This window comes from Leptonychotes weddellii, chromosome 3 (assembly GCF_054177405.1).
Source record: "Leptonychotes weddellii isolate Sample4059 chromosome 3, ASM5417740v2, whole genome shotgun sequence".
Taxonomy (NCBI): domain Eukaryota; kingdom Metazoa; phylum Chordata; class Mammalia; order Carnivora; family Phocidae; genus Leptonychotes; species Leptonychotes weddellii.
The window spans coordinates 165,251,104-165,277,217 of record NC_138371.1 but is presented as its reverse complement, the minus strand read 5'-3'; the positions used below and the strand labels follow the sequence as shown (position 1 = coordinate 165,277,217).

Sequence of the window (26,114 nt, the reverse complement as noted above, 5' to 3'; positions counted from 1 at the left end):
CCCCCCCCCCCCCCCCCCCCCCCGCCCTGTGTGAGCATACCCTGGGGCTAGAGTTTCATTTCCTCCCAAATAGCCTCTTCTATCTTAGAGCAATGCTGGTGATTAGAGAATTTTTTACTATGAGTCGTGGTGTCCCTTCCAGAGCAGCCTGGATCTTGTAATCTAATCTGCTTTCCATATTCTGATACTCTGTTTAGAGGCAAGATGGAACATGTGTCTTTGCCCTCTTTACTGCTGGGCCTGGCTGAATTAAATGATCTATCTATAAGAAATAAAAAATATCATCAAAATGTTTCCTAGTCCTTAGTTCTTACATGATGGATAGAAAAGCAGCCATACATATTTCAATCTGTCATCTGTTCTCAGATGTATTAAAACATCACATGTCCTAAAACTTATAGCTTTTATGGCAAGGAACTATTCTTTAAAAGTTGTTGACTCATTTGTTCCTAAAAGCCAATGATATCTTAGACTACTGGAATCTGCTGTTAATGTTTAATGAAGTAAAATGAAAATTTTCACTTTTAGCCAGCTTTGAACTTTCTGTGGGCATGTGCAATTTCACCATTCATAATTTCTGTTAATTTTAAATTAAGTACACATCTGCTGAATAAAGACTTTCACATAGGTTGACATTCTTGGTTGCCAAGTATAAAAGTTTGTGATATTTTGAAGCCAACTGTTCAGAATTCCGTCAGAATTATACAGGTTTGGTATCCTCAATGGAAAAGCAACAGAACACCAAGCTCACTTTAATTTATAGCACATAAATTAATATATTTTTATAGTACCTCCCCTTTTGGTTGATAAGAAGGACATGGCTGTAGTCTTCTTTTTCCCAAATAGAGGAGCTTTCAGGGTTCATATATTTGGATGGGTTTTGGAATCAGTTTTAACATTAGTGTATCCATTGTATCTTCATTGGCACTGACAACAGATTAAGTATATATATGGCATCTTCCCATTTATTGGGTAAGAACTAAAAACTGAGAAACTTCCTTGGACTGAGGCCACTTAGCATAAGGATGTACCTTGATCTCTGGGTGACATCTAGCCAGTGACCTACATTGGTGACTCTGATGGGTTAAAAGAAGGAAATGCATCATCAGTTTTTCCCAGGAAATATTAAATCATCAAGACATTTTTTTGGTTACATAATAGATGTAATTAAGCTATTGGTTATTACGAAGTTAAGAAGCATATCTTCCCAGAAGTGGCCTTGAGTTTGTTCATTTGTGGAAGTCAGGATTCTCATCTCTCCCACCCATCAGGAGTGTGTTCTAAACAGGTGGCTGTGACACAGCTCTTGAATTCTCTGTGGTTCTCATCAGGAACAGTAGGAAGGAAGGAATCACCTTCCATACAAGTGAGGGATTTATGTTGTGAACAGAACATGAAGCAGACCCTCCAAATGGAGACTTTCCATTAGCTGTGCACGAACCACCTTTGCTAATTTAGAAGTTTTGGTGGGGCCCTGGGATAATAAAAATGATATCTGGCCGCTTACTGAGTATCTTCTTGGATGTTTTTGGCTCTGGAGTATGTACCTCCCCTTTCAGGTGATGAAAAGGACCTAGCCCTAGCCTCTCCTCTTCCCAAATAGAGGACCAGATCTATTTTAAGGAACGAATATAACCAAATAAAGCACTGGAAGATCATGTGTTCTTTCAGAGTATTACATTTATAAATACCTTATAATTTTTAATTCCTCTGTGTAATCAATATTATTATTAATTTATTATTATTATTTTTAGAGAGAGAGTGTGTAGGAGTGGGGTGTGGAAGGGGTAGAGGGAGAGGGAGAGAGAGAATCTCAAGCAGTCTCCATGCCTATTGCAGAACCCAATGAGGGGCTCTATCTCAGACCCTGAGATCATGACCTGAGCTGAAGTCAAGAGTTGGACGCTTAATTGACTGAGCAACCCAGGCATCCCATCAACATTATTATTAATGGAGTTTTGGTTTTTTTTTTAAGATTTTATTTATTTGACAGAGAGAGACACAGTGAGAGAGGAAACACAAGCAGGGGGAGTGGAGAGGGAGAAGCAGGCTTCCCCGCGGAGCAGAGAGCCTGATGTGGGGCTCAATCCCAGGACCCCGGGATCATGACCTGAGCCGAAGGCAGACGCTTAACGACTGAGCCACCCAGGCGCCCCTATTAATGGAGTTTTTGACATGCTGGAAAGAGCAGGGACTTAGAAGTCAGGGAGCCTTGGTTCATATTCTACACACCTGCTGTGTGACTTTGGTCAAGTAAGTTTACTTCTCTGAGCCTTGGTCTTACCATCTGTAATGGGAGAATCACAGAGGCAACCCACTCTTATGGCTTAATGATTTCCTGGATAACATTTGAAACAATTATCTGTTAAATTCTGCTTGTATTTCCCTTAAATACAATGCTCCAAATTGGGATTTTATTGCAGAAAATATTTTTATTAAAAATTAATGAAAGCATCAAATATTATATTTTTAAGTTATAGTAATATGTACTTTTAAAAACATCAATTATGAAAAAAGATACTTATTTAAAAATCTGTGTAATCATTATATTCCTTTTTGAGATATTCTAGATGGATTTTTGGGGAAGAATCTTCTTAAACTATAAATATCCTGAACTTTGGGCTAAAGAATAGTTCTTTGTAGCAAGCATAGACATCATCCAGGAATAAACAAATGTGTTCAAAATCTAAGCCATTCATTTTAAGAAAAATTACTTGCCTGTCCGAATGCCTATTCTGGTGGAGGGAGTGTTTCTATCTTTAGAGATCCCTTACTTTTACATTGAAATGATATCTCATTTCAAGCATAATTTCAGTGACATACCTAAAGTATTTTGTTGTATTGGTTGCCAGTGGTCAGTCTTTGCTGTTTTATAATGAGGCATCATCAGCCTGTCTTCCTTAGCAATGTCACCGTCACTATTAAGAGGCATTCCTTAAAAAAAGAAAATTCACATGAGAGAATATTCTCAGATTCAAAACAGTATCTTCCTCTTTAATGACATTAGCTAGATGTGAATGCTGGTGCTGTCCCATTTGTTCAATTTTGAACAAACCATCTTTCACTCAAGTTGGGCATGCCTTTAATGCTGTATACCAGACCTTTTCTTAAGCATTTGAAGGAAAGATAATTCTGTTTGCTGAAATGGTTTGGTCCTTAGGCGTGCTGTATTTATCACATGCAATTATATGTGTGTCTAGATGGAAACGTTTCATTTTACTTACCAGTGCATTGTGGTTTCTTATCATGATTTATTTCATTTGCCTATGACACTAGATTTTCTTCAAATATTTCCCCTAGTCTTTTGTTTCATGGCTTCATTGAGGTATAATTTTACATGCCATAAAGTTCAGTCTAAATTTTTAATGTTCAGACTGAGGGTTGCTGGAGGGGAGGGGGGTGGGGGGATGGGGTCACTGGGTGATGGACATAAGGACGGTGCGTGATGTAATGAGCACTGGGTATTATATAAGACTAATGAATCACTGAACTCTACCTCTGAAGCTAGTAATATACTATATGTTAATTGAATTTAAATAAAAAAATAAATTTTAAATGTTCAATTCAAAAAGTTTCAGTAAATTTGAACATTTGTGCAATCATCACCATGGTCTAATTATAGAACATTTCCTGTCACCCCAAAAGAAATCTCATGCCCATTTCTAGTTCCCACCCCTAGCTCCAGGCAACCACTGATCTACTTTCTGTCTCTATAGATTTACCATTTCTGAACAGTTATAAAGGGAATCATACATTATGTGCCTTTGTGTCTGGCTTCTTTTACTCAGCTAATTAGTTTTGAGGTTCATTCCTGCTGTAGCATGTGTCAGTACTTCCTTCCTTTTTATTGCCAAATAGTATTCCATTCTGTTGTCTGGATAAAATGCATTTTGTTTATCCAGTCACCAGTTGATAGACATTTGAGTTGTTTCTACTTTCTGGCTATTGTGAATAATGTTGCTGTGAACATTTGGATGCATCTCTGTGTGACCATGTGCTCTCATTTTTTCTTGGGTGCATACTTAGGAGTGGAACTGCTAGGTTATGTGGTAACTCTTTGTTTCACATTTTTAGGCACTGTTAAACTGCTTGCCACGGTGGCGCTACCAGCCCCGTATTAGGGTTCCAATTATTCCACAGCCTTGCTGACACTCAGCAAGGCCAGTCTTAAGATTTTAGCCGTCCTATTAGATGTGTAGTGGGATGTCACTGAGCTTTAATTTGCATTTCCCTAATAATGTTGAGCATCTTTTTATGTGCTAATTGGCTGTTCTCATTGTTTGGTGATCCTAGTCTTTTAAAACTGTTTAGACCCTAGCATAGTATAATAGTTAGGGTCCAGCCAGGAAACAGAAATTGTACCAGTTATTTTAACAGAGAGAATTAAATATAAAGAATTGTTATTAAGTATAAAGTTGTTAAGCTGGGGGATGCCTGGTGGCTCAGTTGGTTAAGCCTCTGCCTTCGGCTCAGGTTATAACCCCAGGGTGCTGGGATTGAGTCCTGAATCTAGCTCCTTGCTCAGCAGGGAGCCTGCTTCTCCCTCTGCCTGCCGCTCCCCCTGCTTGTGCTCTCTCTCTCTCTGACAAACAAATAAAATCTTAAAAAAAAATAAAGTCAAGTCGGTAATTAAAAAGGTAAAAAGAGAACATTACCGTATCATAGAGGTAGTGGCTGCAGGAAGCAGCCGTGTGCCCTGGGACTGGGGGGATAAAGAGATGAGACTGTGTTACAAAATCTTAGAAGCTTGGAGGGGGTGCCCACAGAGCTGAAACCAAGACCTCTGAGGACTGGGGACTGGGCAGCTGGCCATGGTTTCTGAGGGTGGTGTGATGAGGATGGGTCTGTAAGTGCTGGGAAAACAGCAGACCTGATTCAGGTGCTGCACAGGAAGGAACTGCTCTTGCCCAGGTGAAGGAATGTTGCAGGGTGACCTGAGGACAAAGCCCCAGGAAGCAGGCACCAAGGAGCAAGCGCCCTTTACTCCCCCAGCTTTGCAGTCTCTTTCTGGTGCCCCCTGGTGGTGAGCCCGACAGGGGGCCAACTGGTAAAGCGGAAATGTAGTATTCCCAGCTAGCATCAGGGAGCTGACTGTGGAAGGCTGGGGCTGGAGCCGGGAGATTATAGCTTAATAACCAGCACAGCCCACCCCTTTGACTACTCAGCAAGCAGACTCACCCCCTCCGCATATCTGAACTGCCATATGACAAAAACGACTATGCTTCAGCCTAACAGAACACAGATATTCTTCAGTCAGAGGAAGGTGTTCTCACTGGCTCCTCAAAACAAGAAGTCACATCTCATTAGTCATCGTAATCTGTCTTTGGGGGAAGGTCACTTTGCCATTTCTGGACTTTGTTCATTAATTCTTAAATTCAGTTGCAGTGTTGCAGGAATATATGCTATCCAAAGTCTAAGTTGTAGAGTCAAGTTTCAACAACAGTGCTTGTATAAAGTAATAGGAGAAGGAATTGTTACCCTCCCTCAACCCCCAAACAACAAGTAAGAGGGAGATAGGCAATGCTGTTGCAGGGTTTACTTCTCTAACTAGCCAAATGGCAGTAGTTGATATTTATATCTTTATTCTATTACTGATTCCATATTTCCTTTGCCCCCAGCCAGGATCTCAACTGATTAGAATTCTTCACCTGACTGAATTCTCGGTGGTCCCACCTTTCTTTTGATTGCTGTGGTTTTTCATGAACTTGTACTAGTAGAGATAGAAGTGCTAAGAGATGCCCTGAAGAACCACCCGGGATTTCGGACTCTTTGGAGGCAGCAACCTAGTTTCCTCTTACCCCGTCCGGTAGTCTCCTCCTCTTTTGCCTCTTGGTTCAGTGGCTTAAGGAGCCTCCAAATGGCCAGCTGGTAGTCTGACCTTCCACTTCATTGTACACTGTGGTCTCCCTTTAATGAAAGCATTCTTCCCTTTAAAACCAGGATCTCCATACCAGCAGGGATGGAGTGTGTTATTAGGGCAATAGAGTGGGGTCCCTCCGAATTCAATCCCTTGATTCCTGGACCAGTGTCTTCTTCCCTGGGGAGAGACAGCTGATTGAGAGTATATGCTGCATGTGTGAGATAGAACGCTATCCTTTCAGAGTGTTGTTTTACCAATGCCCTCTTCAGTAAGCCATTCCAATCTTCTTGTGGGCCAGCTGCTTGTAGGTAATGAGAGTATGTGGTGAGACTAGTGAATTCCAAGTGCTGACAGACTGTACGTAGTAAGTGGTACGTGTGGTTTTTTTCCAAACTGAAGGCCATGAGACAAAATGGTCCTGAAAACCGTTTAGTGGGCTATGTCTGGTTTCCTCCCTCCCTCCCTCCTTTCCTTCCCTCCAAAGAGCTAGGATAGACCAAAGAGGCTGGAATAGAAAATAATATAGTGTAATACGTGTTGTATGGCTACATATATTTTTGGGAAAGCTTGGAAAGCTATTGGTCTAAGGTGATATTTGAACTTGTGGGGTACTTATCTCCAACCTCCCATAGTTTATCAGAGTCCTACTCCACATCATGTCAGTGTTGGTTTCAATCCTTCAGTGGTCCTATGAGGATGAGTTTCTATGGAACTTTTAACAGGGTCAAGGGATGGCAATCATGAGTGAGATCACTTATAAAACTTAACTTTTAGAGTTGTTTAGAAGATTAATTGAGACCTCGTGACTGAATTCTGTCTCAGTGTCTGGCATGTTGTTAGATGTAGATCCATGTAACATACTCTGTTAAGGATGTGTCCAGTACTCTCTATGTTTTCCTTTAAATTTTACATTTAAATTTACATTTAAAATGTTAATCTCCCATATAGTTCAGGTGACTGGAATGACCCGAATAGAGCCAATTCTATGATTTGAATAAAATTTCAGAATCCCCTGTTAATGTTCTATCTCTTTTCCTTCCTCTTCTGGCTTTTTCTCTACGTGCTGTTTTTTTCTTGGATTTTTGAGAGCCTTGTGGTTAAAGAAGAGATGAAAATTTTGTGGGAAAAGATCTATAAAATAAATGTCTTTGTTTTTGGAATAAATGAATTGGGATAGATGGCCCAGCCCTCAGATCCAGACCTTGCAACAAAATGAATGAGCCAAAGTTAGAGAGTAGACAAAAGGTTTCCCTGAAGTGCTCTGTAAATATAAAGCAGAATAGCTTGCTTGCTGAAGAAATCATCTTACCATTATCTTCTGTACTTTTGGGAATTCACTGTGTTGGGAGTAGTGATATGTTTTGGAAAGATAACTGTGTTAAGGGTAGAGTGCCTTCAAGAGAAATTCAGCTTTTTATAGGTGTGCCCCTGATACGTCCTATTTTTTTTTTAAACAGCTTTATTGAGATACAATTCACAGACCATACAATTCACCCATTTAAAGTGTACCATCCATTGGTTTTCAGTATATTCACAGTGTTGTGTATCATCACCATCATTAATTTTAGAATGTTTTTATTACCCCCCAATGAAACCCTGTCACCCTCCTATTCCACCTTACCCTCTCCCTAGCCCCAGGCAACCAATGATCTACTTTCTGTCTCTGTAGATTTGCCTGTTCTGGATATTTCATACCAACAGAATCCTATATGATCCTTCATGACTGGCTTCCTTCACTTAACATAGTATTTTCAAGGTTCATCCACATTGTAGCATGTATTAGTACTTCATTTCTTTTTATTACTGAATAAATATTCCATTGTATGGATAGACCACATCTTGTTTATCCATTCATCAGTTGATGCATGTTTCGGTTGTTTCCACTTTGGGGCTATTATGAATAATACTATTAAGAACATTCATGTGCGAGTTTTTGTATGGACATATTTTCAGCTCTCTTGGATATATAGCTAGGAGTGGAATTGTTGGATCGTTTGGTACCTCTGTATTTAACTGTTTGAGGAATTGCCAGCTTGGTTTCCCAAGCAGCTGCCCTATTTTTCGTTCCCACCAACAGTATATGAGCAATCCAGTTTCTCCACATCCTCACCAACACTTGTCATTATGTTTTTTGTTTTAGCCGTCCTCGTAGGTATGAAGTGTTGTCTGATGGTTTTGATTTACACTTCTCTGATGACTTTTCATTTGCTTATTGGCCACTGGTATATCTTCTTTGGGTCCTATTTTTGGGTGGCATAGAGGGATGGTGATATCTTCAATCTGCCCAGTTCTTAGGTGGAGAGTAGTTTCCCTGAAATGTTTCTCACTTCTCTGAGTGAAATTCACTTACACACCAGGAAATGTTTATTTGAAGTAACATTCTTTTAAAACACAGTTATGGTTAAGTCATAACCCAACTAGAGGCTGTACATAAGAGTGAATCTTAGGAAGTCCTGAATTTTGTGTCTCTGGGGGGTGAAAAAAAAAACCAACTCGTAAGGGCTCAGAGAATAGAGTTTTCCAAGCCGTGTAAGCAGGGACATAGATCTAGTTCCTTCTGACTTGACAAGAAGTCTGGACAAAGAAGTACATATTTTATTTTGAGTCTGTCTACTTCGGTTTTTCAAAGACATAGGAATATTTTGAAAAGTTGTATTTTCCTTCCTATAATTTGGGGAGGTAACCACTGTGATTTCTTATTATTTACCTTTTGATTACTCTAACTGAAAGTCCAACTATATATATTATTTTTAAGGGGAAATTTTATTTTTTAAAAGATTTTATTTATTTATTTGACAGAGAGAGAGAGAGAGACAGCGAGAGAGGGAACACAAGCAGGGGGAGTGGGAAAAGGAGAAACAGGCTTCCCTCGGAGCAGGGAGCCTGATGCAGGGCTCGATCCCAGGACCCTGGGATCATGACCCGAGCTGAAGGCAGACGCTTAACAACTGAGCCACCCAGGCACCCCAAAGTCCAACTATATTGAAACAGTTTTTAAAATGGCAAACTGAGATTTTGTTTAATTTTTCCTTTTTACCCTCAAGAAGTTTTTACTCATGTCTGAGACAGTATTTCTATCTTGACACAATGGCAGCAAAAGATTTAAAATATTCGGCTGCTAAAAACAAGTAATTGAGATGCATAGAATCTGAATTGTAGTCTTTCTCTTCACATATAAGAACAGCTTTCCAACAGCTGTAACTCCGTATTTGAAGCACATAAACTGTTTCATGAGTGCATTTGTACACAAATTATGCTATGTGTCTTTTCAGTTGTTTAAATTTGGTGTACCTTGCCGCTAAGTGATCTTTTCAGATGTTGGCCTAAAGTAGAATTTCCTTGGAAGAGGCTGGTGGAGGCCAAGAGGAGGTCACTGGTGAGTTCTGATTTTCTCTTGCCATTGTGAGTTTGCTTGCCTTCCTCGTTTCTCACTCAGTGTCTCCTCTATAGTTGGATGTTGGTGCTTACTGCATTTGTGGCGACCTGCGCCATCATCAGCCTCCCTCCTTTGAGTACCCATCCCCGGCTGATGTTTTCAGTGAGGAGTTAAAGCCTTGCACATAGGGGAGCTCTTCTGGCAGCTTCTCATATTTGATAGGATCAACATTTATGGATTTATTGGTTTTTCTTTGAAGAACCGAGCTCCCTCAGAAACTCTGATTTTGCTCCATAACCTCCCATAATGGTATTTGAAGTTGTGACTTAGCCTGCAGCTTCCTGAGCTGAGGGATAAATCAGACCCTATAAACTCTGTTGGTTCTCTAGTGGGAGGTCTATGAATCAGGAATTTGAATCTCAGCTCTCTTGTTTCTGTGACGATAATGTGGCTGCAAGGGTTTTTCTATAGGGGTTTTCCATTACCAAGGGGAATGAGGAAATAGAATATAAATATGAAGCCTATTCCTTGGGCTTTTCTGCCCTTTGTGTGGGCCAGGGTCAGACAAGGGGAGACTAGTACCCTCCTGGCTTTCTGTTATTTCACTTGTTCCTGGAAGTCATAGGAAAGCAGTCTAATAACTACTTTGGTCTTTTTTTCTTTTCTTTTTTTTTTTTAATAGCAGTAAGACATATATGTGTGGGTATATATATATATATATCTAACATAAAATTAGCTATTTTAACTATTTTTAAATATTCAGTTCAGTGGCATTAAGTACATTTACTACCTGGTTCACCATCCATGTCCGCCATCCATCTCCAGACCATTTTCATCATCCCAAACTGAAATTGTACCTATTAAATAATAATTCCTCATTCCCCTTCCCCCCAGCCCCTGGTAACCACCATTTTGTTTTCTGTCTCATGAATTTATCTATTCTAGCTATGTCTTTTAAGTAGAATCATACAGTATTTGTTCTTTTGTGTCTGGCTTATTTCACTGAGCATAATGTCCTCAAGGTTTAGTATCCATGCTGTAGCAGGTGACAGGATGTCCTTCCTTTTTAAGATTGGGTAATATCCCACTGTATGTACATAGCACATGTTCATTTGTTGATGGACACTTAGGTTACTTCCATCTCTTGATTATTTGAATAATGCTGCTATGAACATGGGTATACAAATATCTCTTCAAAACTCTGCTTTCAGTTCTTTTGGGTATCTACTCAGAAGTGGAATTGCTACATCATATAATAATTCTTCATTTAATATTGTGAGCAATCACCATACTCGCTTTCACAGTGGCTGCACCATTTTATATTCCTACTAGCGAGTAAGTTCGTTTTCTTAACTCCAACATTACTTCCTTTAGGAGTTCTGTTTTATTTTAAAAGCTGTTTAACTCGGTCTTCTGCCTATAAAAGGAAGATTCTCTGATTTCTTTTGAGAGACTCTGGTCATCTCTGGAAGGCCGCTGCCCTCCATTCCGTGGAGCCAGTCTGGGTGCTTTCCCTCCTCTTTTGTCCCTCCGTGTACATGCCAGGTGCTCAGAGCCCTGCCCGGGGACATGCCTCCCTGATATTCTAGCACCAACATGGAGATACCTGTGTAACTTTGTGTTCTCTGCTTTGGAGAACATTTAAATACTGCTGTTAGCAGCAGACTTGGCTTAAATATTTTCTGTGGTTATGACTTTAGAGATATATTTTTTAGCAAAATTAGTTTGTTTCACCAAGCTCTCTGGGGGCGGAGGGGGGCGTGTCTAAAACTCCTGTCTGTGTCCTTGTCCCCTAGGCCCATCTGTCATCTCCGTTTATCTCAAGTGAAGCTGTAGTGGCGTTTCCAAGTGTTTTGAGGTGGGGATGATAAATGGTGGATAAATTTAGATATGCTGTAAGTCTGCCTTCTCTCCCACAATCAAATTTTGAGGTTTATGTTCCTGAAATACACAATGGTAGGAGAGTTCACCTTTTCCTTATTTTTAAAAAGATCCTTATGTATATAATATTTCCTTAACTTTCCTTACTTCAAACAAACAAACTTTTTCCAATGGTCATTGCTAAAACCTTGACTCCTTCTTCACCAAATATCTTAACTCCTTTTTCTTGTTCCACAACACTCTCATTTCTCTTTGAATCATTTTTTTTTTACCAATATAAGGAATTTGGAGTTTGAATTTATTAGATCTTAAATTTTCATATGCTTGGGTTTTGTGTAAGAAATGCTTGTATTTTTAGAAGAACTACCTTACTTTATAACAGGGAAGAAAAAAATTTAATTTGGGGCCAAGATGGAGGAGACCAACATTTATTGGACATGTGGTATGAACCAGGCCCCATGCTAGATACTCTACTTACCTTTGATTATGCTGATTGAATATAAAATGAATAAGGAGTCGACAGGCCAACTTAGATAAGGTTTCTTTGTTCAGCAGAATTCACTGCATTGAGAAATGTAGTATGGACTGTCAGGGATGAAAATAAGATACCCTAATGGCACTTACATAGAATGTGACGTATTATTATTATTACGCGAGATCTTCATTTCAGCCACTGCAGAATGGACAGAATTCCAGTTCCTTCCTGGCCTCCTAAGGTAGAGCCCGAGGTCTGAGCTAGGTAGAAGACTTAAATCTGTTTGAGATAGAATATTACTTCTAGTTTGTAGTTCTAGATGTTTTAGGTGTTACTTCAGATACTAATTTATGCACACTTTTCTGAGAGAGTATGAAGTAAATCTACTAGTCAAACTAATTTGATCTTTAGAACATACTTAAACAGAAAGACGGTTGGCAAGGAGAAAGCTACAAATGGGAATGACAGCTCTGGATAGATATGCTTCGGTGGCGGGGCGGGGAGGGTCAAAGCTTGAGACCTATTTGCTGTGGTCTCTGTGGCCGAATGGCTGAGGTTTGCTGTGACCCGAGTCAGGCAGCAAGTCTTACCCTAAACGTACTGTTTGTACAGGCTTTCTGGTAGTTTGTACAGCATGGAGCCCCTTTCCTAGATTAAAATGCACACCCTGAGGGCAGCCCCAGTCACCTCCCAGGGTCTGTGGTTTGTGTATTCCTGTGAAGTGGGGCCAGAGCAGCAATCCAAATTATAAATTCATTAAGCAAGGTGGCTGTTTTTGAGCTACTCAGTAAGTCCTTGGTGAAGTATAAAACAATAGTTACTGACATGCATATAGCAAAATTGGTTGAGTTCTTACCTATTACTCTGTTTGAACTGGACAGCCTTCTGGGGTAGGCAGAGTAGATGCTATCTTCCTCCCCTCTCCTGTTTTTAAAAACAGTGTTATTGAGATATAATTCACTGTTGGGGCCACTCCACAGAAACAGGATGGACCCTCCTCCTGCCCCCTCACACCCCAAATTTGCTTTGGATGTTGAGACTAATGACATCGTATTCACAAGGAGGGTGTGAAGAGGTTAATTACTCATGTAATGAAGCTCCCTGAGGAGAGGAGGGCAGCTTCCAAGCAGGCCCTGAGCCTGGTTTGGGGTTTCTGTGGTGGCAGCAGGTGGGGCCAGGATGAGGGTTCCTGAGTGGTTTGAATTCCCTCCTGGGACCAAGGGAGGGAGCCACCTGGAACGTCCGTTCAGTTTGGCCAGATGGGGGACAGAAGGGGGAAGAAGAGGGGGAAGGCCTAAAGCTGTTAGTAGTAAAACATCAATAGTGGAGTCAGGCTTAACAAACTGTAGAACTCACCTGTTTAAAATGTCAATCCAGTGGTTTTTAGTATGTTCACAGACTATATACTGTGTATAGATAGCATATATGTTAGAAACACCGTCCAATTTCTGAACATTTTTGTTACTCCTAAAAGAAGTTTTGTGCCTGTTAGCAATTACTCCCCATTCCCTGGCAACTACTAATCTACTTTCTGTATCTATGGATTTGCCTATTCTGGACATGTCATTTAAATAGAATCATAAGGGGCGCCTGGGTGGCTCAGTCGTTAAGCGTCTGCTTTCGGCTCAGGTTGTGATCCCAGGATCCTGGGATCGAGCCCCGCATCGGGCTCCCTGCTCCGCGGGAAGCCTGCTTCTCCCTCTCCCACTCCCTCTGCTTGTGTTCCCTCTCTCGCTGTGTCTCTCTGTCAAATAAATAAAATCTTTAAAAAAAAAAAAAAAGTCATGGGGGGGCGCCTGGGTGGCTCAGTCCTTAAGCGTCTGCCTTCGGCTCAGGTCATGGTCCCAGGGTCCTGGGATCGAGCCCCGCATCGGGCTCCCTGCTCGGCGGGAAGCCTGCTTCTCCCTCTCCCACTCCCCCTGCTTGTGTTCCTCTCTCGCTGTGTCTCTCTGTCAAATAAATAAAATCTTAAAAAAAAAAAAATAGAATCATAAAAGATGAGGTCTTTTGTGACTGGTTTCTTTCATTCTGCATAACATTTTCCAGGTTCATCCATATTGTAGCATGCATCACTACTCATTCTTTTTTATGGCTTAAAAGTATGGCATCGTGTGGACATACCGTCCCAGTTTGTCATATTAAAAGATGATTGATTTGGAACCTCTGCGGGTGAGGCGGTGATGGGAGAGTACCCTTATTAGCAGGGGAGGAAGACATGGGCTTGGGGCTCAAGACAGAGTCAAGGGTGGACATCCAGTCTTGGGAATTGTGAAAATTAGGGGTCACATTTAAAGGTAAGAGAGTAAATGTGACCTCCAAATTGAAATACATACTCCGTAGGTGGCTGAACTGGTTGCCAATAGATACCATCCATCTCCATGTCCTCTGATGGAATTCATGGTAATTATCCTTGTAGACTAACCCAAGATCATTCTGATACAGAAAAATCAGTGAAACCAAATACACATTTGAATGATTCATTTTGTCATGCTTCTATCAGCATGAAACCCATTTTTGGCCTTGTTGAATCCTTTGCTCTAAATATTTTCTGTTGTTTTTCTTGCTCACTAATTTTGTTGGTTGGAAAATGATTAACATTTAAAATTGTTACAGGTTGCTTAAATGCTTATTAGTAGGTCCCTAGGAAACATTTCTTCTTTCCTCTGAATGATTGTTAGGAAGTTGTTCTATTCTGTCCCATTGTTTTAATTATTAACTTGGGAGTTTTTAAAGTAATTCAAATAGAATATACTAGCAGCTTCAAATTTTGCTTGGTTATTATTTATAATGCTTTGTAAAGTTCAAACATAATCTTTTGTATTGCAAATGATATTCCCTGGCTTCTGCACCCAGGATGTCTAAAATAGGTAGTAACAATAAAAAATTAAGTTTAAATTTCTAGGTACCATCTTTATATTCAGTGAACTAATATTTTTTAAGTTGTTTTCTTCTAGGTACCATCTTTATATTCAGTGAATAATATTTTTTAAGTTGTTTTCCTTGCAGTGCAGAAGTTAAGATAGATGGTGAGCATTCTGAATTCATTTATTTATTTATTTTATTTTTATTTTTTTAAAGGTTTTATTTATTTATTTGACAGAGAGATACACACACAGCGAGAGAGGGAACACAAGCAGGGGGAGTGGGAGAGGGAGAAGCAGGCTTCCCGCTGAGCAGGGAGCCTGATGCGGGGCTCGATCCCAGGACCCTGGGATCATGACCTGAGCCGAAGGCAGACGCTTAACGACTGAGTCACCCAGGTGCCCCAAGCGTTCTGAATTCTTAAGACAGATAATTTAACCCATGTGTTGGGTGTTTTATACTCTACAATATTGTGTTTCCATGTTATTTATCTGCCAGCATTGTGATGTCACATGAAGACTTGGCTCTTCTGATGTCAGGACTTGGGTGTAGTCTTGAACACTGTAGCTTTGTTTTAACAGAGTTGCTATTCTGATGCTGAATGTTCTAGACCACAGATGGTTACTCTTGTTTTTTTCCTGTGGCCAGGATCTCTACTCCTTTGATCTCTGTGGCTGTTAGATAAACCTTGCATTAAAAAAAAAAAAAAGAGAGAGAGTCCTAGGTTTTTTTTTTTTTTAAAGATTTTATTTATTTGACAGAGAGAGACACAGTGAGAGAGGGAACACAAGCAGGGGGAGTGGGAGAGGGAGAAGCAGGCTTCCCGCGGAGCAGGGAGCCCGATGCAGAGCTCGATCCCAGGACCCTGAGATCATGACCTGAGTTGAAGGCAGACGCTTAACGACTGAGCCACCCAGGTGCCCCAAGAAGCCTAGGTTTTTGCTTATCTATGGGGCCTAATAGCCATAAAAACCAGAAATTTTGGGATTATGTGACTATGTGGTATTCTCTAAAGATCTGCTTTTATTATATGATACGGGTTTCCATTAACTAACTCGCAGGTACTCAATCATTGTAATTCACTCTAACTTTGAAATCTGTAGATAGAAAATGAAAACCATCTGTTGTCTTATGAAATAAGGAAGAATTCAGAACAGATCTTAAAAGAGCAGTAACCCTTTTCTAGATGCATATTATGGGTGGGAGAGGTTTTCCTGTGTTCATCGTAGTCATTTTACTTAATTTATTTTTCATTTTTTAGAAGGAAAGTGCAAGAGTCAACTTAGTATTCTATCAGTGACATGCTTCCCTATTAGCCATCACCCAAGACACCCATGGGTAGTATAGTGTTACTGAGTTCATTCTGCAGTGGAAGGACCTGGATTACTTATGCATCCCAAATAATAACCTTGTTGACTGTGGGACTTTAGTGTGTGTTTAGCATCACGTCCTAGAGCCCTGCTTCAGAAGGTATATGTCCAGCCTGATCGGGTCACCCTTTATGCATGTTCTCATTTGCATCTTTGAGTACCAGAGATGGTAGAATCCTATTAAGCAGTGCAAACTTGCTAGCCCTCTCTCTGGCAGAGTGGAAGTGGGCAGAAGTCAAGATTGACACAGCAATTTTGTGTTCCCCTGTGATTTGCTGTCAGCAAGCTGTTACCCACACATGCAAAAGGTTGTTTGAAGTGGGCTTATACATGTTTCCATAGCAGCAGTCATCTTAGTGATTTCTCTCATTTTGGGGCTTTTTTTTTTTTTTTCCTTTTGCTTTTCTGTTCCTCGCGGATGCAGGATTAAACAACCAGCATATTTAGGTCAAGGAAAGAGATGTTTGCTAATATAGATGCTGGGCTAAGCATTCTGGGAGAGTGATTCCTTGCAGCAGATGAACATTCTTTGTGCCTTCCAGCAGCATCTGCAGCAGGGTGGCTGTCTGGCACCATTTTTTCATTTTGGGCAGGTTCTGAGATTCAGAACAATCCTAAGCAAATCACAGGAGCCGGCAGTTTTCCAGTAACCACATGTAAATCTTCGGCTTATTTGTTCTTTGGTATTAACAGGGAAGCAGTCTACTGGAAAAACGATACTTTAAAGGTTTTGGTGCATCCGAGGTGTGTCATCTGGTTTTTGCACCACCCCTCCTGTTTGACACTCGGAGCCGGGATTTTTTTTTTTGTCAGGCAGTTGGGCAGGAGCAGATTCTAGTACAACAGCTCGGAGCTTCCCTTCTGTTCTGGTGCCGGCAACTGCCTGTCATGAAGATGGTTCAGTGGGAGCCTGCTCAGAAGAGCCAAGGAAGATGATGTGGAAATGGAGTAGAGATTGCTAGAAATCTGAACATCCACACCTTGGGGATGGGTTGCACTACTAGTGTAATTCTGTTTAAAGGCATCCGCACCGTTTTTGAAAGAAATTGTGCTTATATGTGCAAACAGCAAGGAGAGAATAATGCCCTTGAATATACAGCATACCATTGGACAAAAGAAGATTCAGAACTATTGATCTCCTCCTGTCTGGTAAATGCTGTCTTGCTTAATTAAACAAGTACTTTGATGGTGTTAGAATAAACTCGTCTTTACTTACAAAGCAAATATATTTATTTACTTCAGTATGCTTATATATCTCTAGCCTGGGTGTATAAATGGGTAATTAAATGACCTTAAGTTTAATTATGAGGTGCCTGTTTGTATGTGTGAGAATGCCATGCATTCATCAAAGCTTAAATACATACAGAGAGAGAAGCTGGAATAAGATAATTGATTACAGATTAGTTTTCTAAGTTAGCTTCATGAGCTTACATGTTCCTGGTATAGTCTCAGAAATAATATGTGGCAAAGTGTGTATTTAGGGTGTTCTATACTGAATCCTCTACCAGTGATAGTGAATTATTCAGTTCCTTTACATCTTGGTCTTTTTCTTGGCGAAATTTTCTTACTGATGGCTTGTGGTCAGTCCTCCCATCAGAGGGAGAAATTTAAAGGGAGCATGAAAGAAAACTGTAATGGGTGTGAGAAAAATATTTGTAGTTTTATTGTTTTAAGTCTGACTACTTATAATGTTTTTGGGTGAAGGCTCTTGAGAGTACAAGGAAGCTTAGCTGACACTTGTGTGTTTTTTTCTCCCCGTATGATGCACGAGGAGGTGTCAGGTCACAGATGGGTGTGCCTCTCCATGGCCTTCTCATAAATACCAGGCTCGTGAGGAAGCTGCATATGGGTCTCCTCTTCCCTCAGGATGCCTTGCCATTTTCCCTTCTGTTCTTATCACAGCTTTTTGTCAAAACGAGTGAGAATAACACACGTGGGAGTTTCTGCGTGTGAGTCTGGCCAGCAGCCACTCGGTATGGTGAGGGCGAGGTATGTGGAAACCCCAACTCCATTCCTGGTTGTTAGGCTGCCATCTGACAGGGAGAGGGAGTGCTGGGGGGCCATAGGCACCTTGGGATCAGATCAGGTCAGCCCAGCCTTGCAGGAACCCAAGAGAGGATGCATTTTGTAGAGGGTCTTATGTGACATTAGCTTTCAAAATACGTGGGAGGAAGGAAAAGAGCATCATTTGAGCATCAGATGCATTTTGGAAGGCAGTATTATGCGTGGGTTTGGAACTTAAGTGGGACTGTATTAACTATTAAATATTTTAAACTCTAATGTATTTTGGAATATGCTTTTGAGAACAACTGGTATCAGAGATTAGAAGGACCAGCTCATTACGGAGTCTGCCCCATTAGGTGTAATCCATAACCCTGACAGCCCTGGGACTGCTTGGCCAGTAAAGGCAACGTCTCTCCCATGCCGCCGGCTTATGCTCCCTCAGTTCACACTGACTTGTCTTGGGTTAACCCATCTTTGAGAGACTTTGCTTGTTTTTCTTTTTCTTTTGTTGCACGAGGGAGTACTAACCTGCCAGGGGCTTTGTCGTCACGCTGGGACTGGATTTTGAAGCAGCGTTCCTGTGCGTTGGGTCAGGTGCTGTCTGCCCACCGCCCTTGACCGCACTAGCAGACTGAGACAGATGTGACCGTGTGCACCTGTGGCCGAGCTGCTGTGGGTGGAAAGATGCACCCTCGCCCTCCCACTGCTCTCCCTGCTTCTGTCCTTGACCCTTGACCTTCCCCTCACTCAGCAGACAGTGGTCCTTTGCAAAGGAAAGTCTGATGGTTATTCCTCTACTCAGAGTCAGATCCGGAATCCTTCCTGTGGCCTCCAGGTCCATCCCTCACACCTGCTGCCCCTGCTTCTCCTGGCCACCCCCATTTGCTTTTCACTCTCTCCTCATTTCCCTTGCTGTTCTCTCCTGCTGGACACTCGGCCAGGCATTACCTGGTTCACCCCTGGCTTCTTACAGGGCGAGCTCTGATTTCCCTTTCTCAGTGAGGCTTCTTTGACCCCGGGCATAGGGGTCAAAGCACCTTGTAGCACCCTCAGCACACCCTTCTCTGATTCCCTGCCATAGTTTCTTCCTAATACTTATCTCCATCTGACATACAGTTAGTCAAGTATAGTAAGAGTAGTTAGTAGTATTACTTACCATGCTTAAAACAAGGATAAGCTTTCTTTTTTTAAAAAAAATTTTAACTTTTTATTTTAAAATAATTTTAGACAGAATAAAATAGCAAAAATAGAACCGAGTCCCATATTTCCTTCATAAAGCTTTCCCTAATTTTAACAAATGACATGACCGTAAAGAATAAGCTTTCTGATGGCTGGGATTTTGTGTGTTTTGTTTGCCATTCTGCCCCAACAGCTAGAACAGTGTCTGATTTGTATTAAGTGCTCAGTTAATGAGTGAATTCTGATAAAATGGTTTTATGGTCCTGAACTTGAACTTGGAGAAGCTGTTGAGAATTTAGGTTATAATCACTTATCCTAGAACCAGAAGTCTTTTTTCAAACATTTTTGTCGTTTCCCCCAAACAATAACTGGCACATTTTCAATAATGTCCACTAGAGTTATACTTTTCAACCCTTCTGTCCTGGAGCTGTACCAAGAAGTTATGTGGTTCAAGGCCAAACATTCCATGGGTTTGCTGTGGTCATGACTGACAATCGATGATACGATCTTTGGACAGTATCCAGACTAGCTCTGTTGAGACCTGTCCCAGGGCACAGGCATTGGAGGGCCTTCTCATCCTTTGGTTTGAGCCAGCCAAACTTTCTTAAGGGAGCCCTGCCCGGTGGTACTCCCATGAGCCCCCTCCATGCACAGGTAGGCTGACCTGCTCTTCAGGCAGATGTGGGCCTGTCAGGCCTTGGTTAGTAGGGTGGCTGCCACCCATCCTTCCTCCAGCTCAGGGGGCTACCCAGCCTGTGGCTCTGCCTTACCTGTCAGCAGGTCAGAGTGGTGCTTCACCTGCTCCTCAGGGTATAACCCCCACCCCGGCCCTCCAGTGCGTACTCAATCGTGTGGAGGGAGAGGAATAATATTCATGAGGATTAGGGCTTGAGGCCCCCCAGTCTTCGAGAGACTCTTAAATATCCCACAGATCTGTCCATGTGTCAGAAACCCACGTGGGTGGACTGCCTCATTTTAGCGTCAGTGGAGTTGCTGCTCCTGAACTAAGCTTTGTGTTTTCCTCTTGGCCTAACTGAAGGGCATCATAAGAAACATCCTTATGAAAGTGATGTCTGCCATGAGGGTTTTGTTGAGGGCATTGCTCATTTGCTTTTGGATCAGCCAGAGGCACGGTAGTGTAGTGGTTAAGAGTGCCGAATCAGTCCATAGAGCACACGACTCCTGAGGGTTGTAAGTTTGAGCCCCATGTTGAGTGTAGAGATTACTTAAAAATAAAATCTTAAAACAAACAAACAAACAAAGAGTGCAGACTCTGGAGCCAGCCTGCAGGGCTTAAATCCTGAATCCACAACTTGCTAGCTGTGTGACTTTGGGCAGTTTACCTAACTGCGCTGTTCCTCAGTTTCATTATTAATGAATAATGAAATGGATCTGCACTTAATGAAATGCAGATAATAACAATACTTTCCTCATAGGGTTATTGAATGAATGAATATGTCTAAAGTCCTTAGAGTAGTGTTTTATATATAAGTTAGTGCTAATTGTTAGCTATTGTCATAATTATTTCTGTTTTTTTTTAGTGTTCTTTTTATGAGGGGCCCTAGAAGTAAATTTCTTCTCTCCATACTCTGAACGGTTGTGTTTTTCTGAGGAACTACTTTGTATTTTATATACATTAAGATTCATGTAACTGGTCCCAGCCACCTCTTCAGTTGACTGTTAAAGAAAGCTTAGATCCAAACATGTGACCTAATTCTAACATATATAGGCTCTTTCAAAAAGATTTTTTAAAAAATTTATTTGAGAGAAAGAGAGAGAAAGTGGGGGGAGGGCCAGAGGGAGAGAATCTCAAGCAGACTCCCTGCTGAGCACAGAGCCCTATGTGCGGGGGGGCGGGGGGGGAGGGTTCTTGATCTCATGACCCTGAAATCATGACCTGAGCAGAAATCAAGAGTTGGCCGCTTATGACTGAGCCACCCAGGTGCCCCAGTGATATATTTTTTTTAATTGCCCTTAAACTTTGCTTCTTATTTTCCTATATTACTATTTTATCACCGTCTGCTTTTTCTCATCTGCTTATTAAATACTTTTTATCTTATTTTTTTATGTATGTATGTAAATAATTTTAAATCCTTTTGCAACAAGGCAGAGTATAAGTTAATAAGCTAATAGAGCCCTTTGTAGTGAAGAAAAAGCATTTTTATGATCACTAAGGTTGGCTCTGAAGCAAAAATTAGATGTCTCTAGTGCAGACTTTAGCTTTATAAGGCTGCAACTGTGGAATCTTGTGCAGGAAGGTTCTTTTTATATCTAAACAGCATGAATCAGCCCCATGGTGGGTAGGACACTGGGAAATGGGCTTATCTGGCATCTGGGGACTGACTGAATTTCAGCTGTACCACACTTAAATTTTGACTAGTAATCCTACCGCAATGGAGGGGCAAAGCTGAGTTAGGATAGTCTCTATTTCCCGAGTATAGATTTTTCCTAAAGTCTCCCTTTTCTAAGTAATTGAATGTATTAGTTCAGCTCATTCCAGACACAACCTTGAATGCTTCTGTGTGCCGAGCGCTGGCGAAGCGATGAGGAAGCTCACGTCCCCGTCAGGGAAGGGCCGGCAGAACTCTCAGGGCCTGTCAGGGGGGCAGGAAAGCACAGCTCAGCCTAGTCACCTTCCTTGAGGAGGGGCAGCACGAGCGACACCATACGCTTGTAAATCCTCTTTTTCCTTGTCTGTGAGGGTTTGTGATGGGCCCAGCCTTATTGACTAGGACTTGACCTGTTTTACTCAAGCCATTAACATAATATTCCCCTCTGTTAACATGTCCGTGGAAGGCCTGAGGAGCTGGGGGGTTATTCTGTACCCTGCTGTCTTCTTGCCCATTAGAACTCAAGTGGAAGAAGTTGCAGCTAGGACCCTGTCAGCAGCCCTGTAGAGAGCGGTCACGAAGGCGAACTGCTGCAGTTCACAAGGAGAAAACACACTTTCTGTCTTCCATTTCTTTTGTGACATGATGGGATAGTAAGGATAATTTTACCCATTATAAATTAATATTTGCCTTTTTCTTTTTACCTCCTTAAAGCTGTGAAGTTTTTCATGTTTTTTTTTTTTTTATTGTTAAGATTTGCTACACATCTTCAGCATGTTCTCAGCCTTTATTACAGTATAGAATTTTATCAGACCACTGTAGTCTCCCCAGGCTAAACAGTCCTTCCTAATAGAAAATCCCTATCGGCTATGAAAGTCCTCTGATTTATCATATGTGCACTATGCAAGAGAATGGAGTTGAGGGTGATAATGTCTGGCTCTGAAGAGCCTGTAGTCCGGCTTGTGCATGTCTGTGTGTCTGTTTGGAGGTGGGGAGGGGTGGGAAGGAGGGGGAAACATAAGTGGTGAATCTGTGACAAGTGATAAGTTAAAAATTGTGTAATACCTGTCAGCTTGTGGCAGTGGAGAAAGTATAGTCTAGATCTTGATGATTTTAGGTGTGCCCTCATAACTTTTTCTTGCACTGTGAGAACTGTCTTGAGGTATAAGAAAGCAGAAACCTGCTTAGTGGCCTTCCGGAACGTTCCTTTGGTTCTTGGTCTGATCACTGGACTATGGCTTCGGATAGGCTGTGTTTTCCATTTTATTTCTAATACCCTTCCTAATGATGCCCAGTGGGTTTTGTTTTTGTTGCCTGTTAGGATCACAGCAGTAAATTGGAGATGTTTTCAAGGAACAGTCAGTCAGCTCTGATTCCTAGATCCATTTCCTGCATCTTGAGATTGCACTGCTCTGTTGATGCTGCTTTTTTTGAGTGCAGCCAGTGTGACTAGCGCGAAAGCGTATTGCACCTTTTCCCGATGCTTTATTAAAATTTACTATCTTATTAATATTTATTAAATTATAAACAGGTAATTAACATTCATTGTAGAAACTAAGCATGCTAATGTTCAGTACATAGAGGTAACCACCGATTTAAACATTTTGAGGCAAAACGTTCCATAATTTCACCCATGTACAGCATGGTTCATAAAAAATATGTAATTGTTTAGAGTTGCTGTGGACTAAATTGTGTCCCTCCCAAAATTCAAATGTCGAAGCCCTAATCCCCAATGTGACCACATCTGGAGATATGGGGTCTTTTAGGAAGTAATTAAATTAAATGGAGGCATAAAGGTGGGGCCTCCACCTAATAGGGCTGTGACCTTATAAGAAGAGTAAGAGACTCCTAACTCTGCCATGTGAGCACACAGCAAGAAGGCAAGCTGTCTGCTGTAAGCCAGGACAAAGGTCTTCATCAGGTACTGACCTTGCCGGCGTCCTAACCTTGGACTTCAGCTCCCAGAACTGTGAGAAAATACATTTCTGTTGTTTAAGCCACCTGGTCTATGGTATTTTGTTAGGGCAGCCCAAGCTAATACGTAAGTATAATAAGCATGTTATTTTGTTATGTAGTCTATAACTGGCTTTAAATAATCTCCACAATGTATCACAGATGTCTTTCCATGTTAATAAGTATACATCTATGAGTCAATCTTAATGGCGTCATTTCATTGTATGGATGTGTCTTGGTTCATTTCAGGCTGCTATAACAAAATACCATAGACTGGGTGTCTTATAAATAAAAACATCTATTTCTCCAGTTCTGGAGGCTGAGAAGTCCAAGAGTCAGGCATGCATAGATTTGGGGTCTGGTGAGGGCCCACTTCCTGGCTCCCTGAGATCTGTCTTCACAGTATAAACTCACATGGGGGAGGGTTGGTGGGTATCGTGGGGTCTCTTTTATAAGAGCACTATAATCTCTTACAGATTATAAAAGAGCTTCATGAGGGTGCCACCCTCATGACCTAATCACCTCCAAAAGGCCTCACCTCCACGTACCGTCCCATCGGGAATTAGGTTTTAACATACCCATTTTGAGGGGACACAAACATTTACGTTTCAGGATGTGACATTTTGTTTAACCTATACCCAATGTTTTACTTTTCTGGTTTTTTTTCCCCCACTATTCTCTGTTTTTTCTATCCTTGCATATATGCTTTAAACATGTCAAATTGTTTTCTTACCACAGATTTCTAGACCTGGAATAGCTAGGTCAGAGTATATTTGCTTTTTAAAGGGTTTTGATATATGTTTAGCCAGATTGCCCTCCAGAAAGGTTATTTTGAGATTTTTAAAAGTTGAAGACAAGAAAATGTGTTTTCTCTCCTTGGGATTTCAAGCAGTCTGCCTTCCTTATTGCTCTTTATTAAGATGCTGATGGCGTTATCTGTGAACAGAATAACATCGCCTTAGATTGCTGTATTGTTAGGCCAATAACATGGTTATACTGGGGTTCAGATCAGCACTAATTTTGCCTCAACTGCTGGAAGCATGACCACTGGCATACTTACAGATCCCAGAGGAATTCTGAAATGTTCCATTGTGGGGTCTGGAATGTGTTTGTTCTGGGAGGTCTTCACCCTTTCAGAGTTGGTAGCTGTTTCTTAGATATTAAAGAGGAAAGCAGCAGAAATACTGAGTAGAAACAGATGGGTAAAGCTGTTGTTGCTTTGGTCAAGTCTTACTTTTTAGATATTCGAAGTAGCTGATTTATATTTCTTTCACAGATTCAGTGAGAAGCAACAACTCTTTTGCTTTTTAAAAGTAACATTGTCTTTCATATTTAGAATATACAATTATTAGAGGAAATTTAGAGACTACAGAGATAAATAAAGAGGAAAAGAAAAATCAACCATAATCCCACAACCTAGAAATAATTACTGTTTAACATGTACTGTGTGTTTTCTAGTATTATTCTCTGCTTATGCAAATATAAAAATGGTATACTATTTCATAAATAATTCCTGATGCCTTTTTTTTAAGACTTTTTTTTTTTTTTTTAAGTAATCTCTACACCTAACACGGGGCTCAAACTTACAACCCTGAGATCAAGAGTGACATGCTGCACCAACTGAGCCAGCCAGGTGCCCTTACCGATGCCTGTTCCACTTCTTTGTTTTTAAAGATTTTATTTATTTTTTTGAGAGAGAGAGAATGAGAGAGAGTGCATGAGGGGGGGAGGGTCAGAGGGAGAAGCAGACTCCCTGCTGAGCAGGGAGACCGATGCAGGACTCTCTGGGACTCCAGAGTCATGACCTGAGCTGAAGGCAGTCGCTTAATGCACTGAGCCACCCAGGCGCCCCTATTCCACTTATTTTCTTATGACCATTTTCTTATGCCCATAATGTTCCATTAAAACACTAGTATGTGCGTAATATTCCATTGTACTGTATATTCTAGAATTTATTTAAATGCTTTTTGTTATTAGGCACTTAGGTTATTATACATTAAAATTACAGGGGACATCTTTACCCAAAAATCTTTCTATGGATTTTTAATATTTTCAGAGGCTAGATTCATGAACATGAACTTACTAAGGCAAGAATGAATTTTTAAAAGTCCCTTTAAGGCATATATTTTATTGCTTGACGATTGATTCCATTTACATTCCAGCAGTGGTGAATATTTGTCTTGTTTTTTTTGTTTGTTTCTGTTTTTTAAAAAGATTTTATTTATTTGAAAGAGAGGGAGAGTGTTTACGAGTTGGGAGGAGGAGCAGAGGGAGAGGGACAAGCAGGCTCCACGCTGAGCGTGGAGCCTGACTCTGAGATCATGACCCAGCGGAAATCAAGGGTTGGATGCTTAATTAACCAACTGAGCCACCCCGGTGCCCCTAGTTTTGTTTTATAAATGATTGCAGCATCATGTTTTGCCAATTTGAGAGACAAAGATATAACTTTCAAGCTCCAAATCCTTTGTCATATTTATTTAAAATATTTCTCCATTTTGTCATTTGCCTTTTGATTACTTTCTTTATGATACTTGTTTTACTAACAGAAGTTTAAATGTATGTGATAAGCATAATCATCTTTTCCTCTGTGATTTCTCCCATTGCTTTTACGCTCAGATATTCTTGCTTACCTCAAATCAGATATTCACCTGTATTTTCTTTTGGAATTATTTGTTTGTTTACTCCTTGGCTTTTTTGTCCAAAGATCCTGTCACCTGTTTTTTTAAATAGAGTTTTATTGGCATAGCCACACTTACTTCTTCATTGTTGTTGATGACTGCTTTCACAGTGGCATGGTTGAACAGTTGTGACAGGAACCTGTAAT

The 26,114-nt window shown here is 40.9% G+C and overlaps 1 protein-coding gene across 6 annotated transcripts in view; it reads left to right on the top strand.

Annotated features, from left to right (window-relative positions):
* DOCK9 (dedicator of cytokinesis 9) overlaps window positions 1-26,114 on the top strand; it is a 322,858-nt gene that overhangs the window by 39,961 nt on the left and 256,783 nt on the right. Inside the window, exon 1 of one of the 6 annotated variants that reach the window (XM_081815157.1) lies at window positions 16,652-16,973. The exons of the other annotated variants lie outside the window; for them this stretch is intronic. Coding sequence (XP_081671283.1) covers window positions 16,812-16,973 — 162 coding nt within the window. The 5' untranslated portion in view covers window positions 16,652-16,811. Of the gene's footprint in view, window positions 1-16,651; window positions 16,974-26,114 lie in introns of those variants that run through there. 6 annotated transcript variants of the gene reach the window in all.